General features: G+C 36.5%; 1 protein-coding gene across 5 annotated transcripts in view; it reads left to right on the top strand.

Annotated features, from left to right (window-relative positions):
- The window catches only part of hdac5 (histone deacetylase 5), a 113,221-nt gene that overhangs the window by 65,647 nt on the left and 42,014 nt on the right, over positions 1 to 5,560 (top strand). For all 5 annotated transcript variants that reach the window (XM_008414989.2, XM_008414990.2, XM_008414987.2 and 2 more), the window contains 2 exons: positions 2,971 to 3,102; positions 3,201 to 3,310. In XM_008414989.2, coding sequence (XP_008413211.1) covers positions 2,971 to 3,102; positions 3,201 to 3,310 — 242 coding nt within the window. The remainder of the gene's footprint in view (positions 1 to 2,970; positions 3,103 to 3,200; positions 3,311 to 5,560) is intronic.

Below are 5,560 nucleotides of genomic sequence, written 5' to 3' on the forward strand. Positions count from 1 at the left end.
AGCATTTCTTCTACCAACCTGTCAGAAGAAATGTGTTGAAGTCATCATAACAGGCTTCAATCACCAACATGACATACTAATGAAGAAAAAAAGAGTCAACCAATATGTCATTATTTATTATCATTATTATTTATAAAGACAAAAACATTTTGGCTTAGCTTTGATAGCATAGATCAAACCACCAGTCCAGCACAGCCACTCTCCCCATTATGCCATCTATAGCCAAAAACTTCAAGAAAACGACTCCTCAGCTAAATAATGTTAACTCAAACGGCCTTTCTGACAGTTTTAATGTTCGTTTAACCACCGACACCCCGTGCTACACCTGCTTGGCTAGCTTTAGCTGCTAAACCAAGGGTGCTCACGTCCAGTCCTCGAGAGCTACCGTCCTGCAACTTTTCGATGAATCTTTACTCCAACAGACCAGGATCAGCTCTGAACAGACCTGCTAACCAGCCATTCATTTGATTCAGGTGTGTTATTTGGCGCAGGGAAGCATCTGAAAGTTGCAGGAAAGCAGCTCTCAGGGTCTGGACTTGAGCATCTCTGTACTGAACAGTCTTACCGCGATATCCAAACAAATAAACTTACGTTAAGCATAAGTTGATACTCTTGCGCAAACAGAAAGTTAATGCATTCATAAAAAATAATCAAAATCAAAAACATGACGATCTTAACATAAAACTTACTTTTTTTAATAGATCTTTATTGAGATACAGAATACATAACAGTATAAACGCAGCATACATTGTGGTATAATGTTTGCCAGGGAGTTACAAACATTGAGACAATACATCACCATTACATTACATAAATACATTAAAGAAAGAACAAAAAGAGCATGTTTTAATAGATTCGGGGAACTTACCTTCTTATGATAAGATCCAGACAAGACGCCATACTGCCGTCTCCAGGGCAACACGTGACGTCACAGATACGCTGCGGTTGTGGGAGCAACTCTTTATCAAACACCATCTCTTTAGGGAAACTGACAAACCTTTCAATTTGACTAAACAAGTGTTTAATTAACATTGTATTTTTAACATACAACACCAACACTGGTAATCTAACACTTTTGATTATGTTCTGTAGATTTTGATTCATTCCCTAAAAGATTTATTATGGAAAGTATTTTTTTTCTTCCAGTTTAATATAGTCTTTAAATGCTGATTCTCTAAGATGCAAATACAAGTAAAATGTCTTGCCTAGGAAAAAAACTATATTGTACAATTATTTTGCGGTAGTTTACTGCCAGTCGTCAGTCTTGATTGTGACAAGAGAAGAAGACATCAAATTGACAATATCCTACCATATTTTGGAATAACAGTATGTTACTGCTGGAATTCCGCCGTAAATTTACAACCATTTCTAAGAGTGTACAGAGAGAAAAAATTCCTGCACTCTTGATGTTCCTGTTTGAACTAAGACAGTATTTTCAGTCGGATCTGCAGTAAAACACATTCAAACACAGTGTCAACATTAAACAGCTCTATTGTTAATCTGCATTATTGATATATTAATGGTAATTATGTATCAGCATTATTTCTCAATAACACATAATGCTGTATACTCCCTGTTGTATTTTAACTATCTAGGGATTATTATAAAACAGCAGTATAATAACACGAGTTCTGATGGCATAGCCATAGCCTTCTCAGCACAGATCTGTTCCTTTGTGTTGCATAATTTCCCGTGAACATAAGTTAACAAGTTGGAAAAGTAATTAAAAATGAATTAACATCACCATTGTCTTTTTGCCCATGTGTTTGTACACCCTGTTCTGACCTGGTGCCCAGTAAGCACAACCCCACTGTACGAGTTCCAAACATTTTCAAACATAATGATCTGACCAACACTATTATGAAAACAACATTAGAAAAATATAGTTCAAACAACAAAAGTAACCACCCTGAATTGCTGCCAGTTTCAGAGGTTGATCACACATGATCAGTTAGAATTGATCACTTTCATGTTTTTCTAATTTTTATTAGATAACATTTTTCCACCATATTGATGAACAGTTATTTTTTAACAGACCATTATAGTTTTGCTTACTGGTGATGGGTCAATGTGATGGGGACCAGGGGGTTCCATCCCTTATAAATGATTATTGATATGATTATTCAGTCACGAATGTTTCTGCTGTAAGAGCCCTCTATGAAGTGAATGATGGGAGTCGGTTCCTCATTGAGAGCTCTGAAAAGAGCAGAGATTTCCATCACTATTGCTTACATTTAAGTGTGTGTAGGATATTTACTTACTTACCACCCCTTGCAAACATATATAGACATGTAGTTACCAGAAGACACTGCTGAATAAGTTATTTTGTGTCAGTTTGACTGGTTGCTGATTTCATTGTGACTCATCACTGCAGAGGTAGCCCAGATCACATCTATTATGGAGGGAAAGGAGAGACTCTGAAGACACAAGGTTCAATGTCTGAAACTCATTCAGTGTTTTTGATCGGTACATCAAAATAGTGCCTTGAAAAATAAATACATGCCTCTTGAACTTATAACCACAAACTTCAATGTATTTTACTGGGACTTTCAGACATTCATAAAATAGTGAACAATTGTGAAAAATGAATCATGTTTTCAAACTCTGAAAAATTCAGCATGCCCCTCAGAATACATTGCAGGATCACCTTTTGTTGCAGTTTCAGCAGCAGGTCTCTTGGAGTACATCTCTATCATCTTTGCACATCCAGCGACTGAAACTTTTGACATTCTGTGTTAGTTTTTTCATATACATTTGTGTTTATGTGTTTGTAAAATGACCGAATGTAGAAGAGTTCAGCACATCTGAATACTTATGCAAGACACTGCAACTCCAATCATTGTAATCTTTGTGACAAGCAACTGTGGCCTTAAGTTAATAGGAGGTATTGCTTTAAATGGCTGAAATATGTAGACCACTGCATGAAATTAAGGCCCCCCATGTGTCTCTTTCTGTGTCTGACTCATTCAGTTTCAGAGCCGAACCTGAAGGTTCGATCTAGACTCAAGCAGAAAGTGGCAGAGAGGCGCAGCTCTCCATTGTTGCGCAGGAAGGATGGAACTGTCATTAGCACCTTCAAGAAAAGGGCTGTTGAGATATCAGGTGAACAAAGATTTTATCATTTCTACAGGAGAGTAAATGGAAAAATCAGACAAGCATGATCAGCAACATTTAAGCTTTTCTTTGTGTTTCTGTCCCAGTCTCCTCCGTCTGTAACAGTGCTCCAGGCTCAGGTCCTAGTAGCCCCAACAGTTCCAATACGGCCATCGCCAACGGCAACACGGGATCAGTCCCCAACATACAGACCGAGGTGCAGAATCACAGCTTAACATGCACAAGCTTCATTTAAAGAAGTACTTTTTCATGACTTTTTTTTGTCCGCCTGTCTTATCATGAACTGTTTTCACACAGCTCAAAGCTTCATTACAGCTTTAGACCCTCAGAGTGTTTCATTAAAAATTAAAGCTCTGGACCAGTTTTAATAAATAATGTTTTTTCAATTAATTTGAATTATTTGGTTACTGTATTTACTAATGACATTAATTAAGAAGAACAATTTATGTTCCACTTAATTATAAAATATAATTAATAATATTTTGTGTCACACTATTCATAATATGTCATAATATTATCTGAAAATGTTAATAAAAATGTAACATTTTTATTAACATTTTTAGTGTGTAAAATTCAATTTTCTTTTTATAAAACACAGTAGTTAAAAAACATAAATTAAATGATCACATTCATACTTGATTCAACATATGAATGAGTTCGATGGCCAGACAGTTGCTGGTTACAGATGAGTTAAGCACGACGGGACAGATTGACTTCACTCTTAGTTCCTGACTCAGCATGTGTGATGGCAACAAAGACACAATTAATCAAATGATTTCAGTGCTTTTTTTGTCATTTTGAGTGTTTCTCATGGACATCTTTGAATTTTGGAATTAATTTTAGCTGTCAGTGTTTGCTTCTTGAACCAGGTGGGCTGACTTAGAATATCTTTATTGGAGATATTGATACTAAGTGTTAGTATCAATATTAGACAACTGTGAAATGCCTAATTTCAGTTTTGAGGATGAAAGTACAAAGTGAGTCTGATATGACCATCTGTTAAAAATATCTTGTATGAAACATTTCCAGAGATATGGTTACATAGAGTCAGTTTCCTAAGTACCTTTTAGATAAAACAAAACATACCATTTGGAATGTAAAATTATAGCTAACAATTGAGATGGCTCAGGGTTAGAAACTACAACTTATGTGATGATGCAAACAATGCTTGCATAAGATTCCCCTTGTATAAATACTTCAGTAAAATGGCCTGCTGGTGGATTATGTAGTGTTAAAGTAGAAATTGGTTTGATAGATCTTCTCAACAATGACTGAGATTATCTCCTTAGCGCTAACATAGCATCTAAGCCACCTGCCTCTGACCTCCCTGAGGATCCAGAGGTCTGAGACCAGGGTCCAGATACTATCTTTACACCCGTCTTCCACCAGAATGTGTCTGGCCCCCCAACATTTCATAGCAGGACAATACCTGTCCGGATCACTGCAAGAAAAGTTACAAAAAACAGAAATACAAAAAGCAGTGGTCTTAATTCACACCTCAGACTGATCTCCTGCCTAAAGGAACCTCAGACTGAAGAGCTTTCAGCCTCCAAGTCACTTAAATTGGCTCTTTTAAATACCAGATCTCTCTGTGCTAAATCTGTATTAATTAATGATTTCATCACCGAGCATAATATTGATGTTTTATTTCTGACAGAAACATGGCTGAATGACAATAATGAAGCAATCGTACTAATTGAATCAACGCCTCCTACGTACAATTTTTTAAGTGAAAATAGAAAACACAAAAAAGGAGGAGGCGTGGCTTCAATATTTAGGAATACCATGAACTGTAGTAAATTCTCTTTTGAATATCTTGGAATCGAGGTAAAAGGCCACAAACGAACTTTGACACTAACTCTATACAAAACACCAACATATGTGGAAAATTTCTTTGCGGACTTSAATGAGCTTCTATCTCTCATATGTATTGATTACGATTGTTTGATAATTGTTGGTGATTTCAACATTCATGTTGACAACCCCCAAGACCGAGGGGCTAAAAAGCTGTTTAATATATTAGAGAGTTTTTTTCCAACACAACATGTCAAACAAGCAACACACACTCAGGGACACACACTGGACCTGGTTATCAGTAAGGCTGTGAATATTTCCAATGTCTCTGTAACTGATGTTGCCCTGTCGGATCACTTTGCTGTTATCTTTGACAGTTCTTTATTCATTAACCCACTTGGACAAAAWGCTACTATCACAAAACGTACCTTCACAGAAAACACAGCAGAATCATTTAATCAAATCTACTCTTCTTCCTCACTCTTAAGTTATAGTAACGTAGATAAGTTGGTGGATGATTTTCAGTGAAAACTTTCAGATATCATCGATTACATTGCCTCCATTAAAGTAAAGGTTGAGACTGGTAGGAAGAAATCTCCATGGAGAAATGCACAAATTGTTCAATCTGCAAAACAACTCTGCGGCGCCGAAC

The sequence above is a fragment of the Poecilia reticulata genome, linkage group LG8 (assembly GCF_000633615.1).
Source record: "Poecilia reticulata strain Guanapo linkage group LG8, Guppy_female_1.0+MT, whole genome shotgun sequence".
NCBI lineage: Eukaryota > Metazoa > Chordata > Actinopteri > Cyprinodontiformes > Poeciliidae > Poecilia > Poecilia reticulata.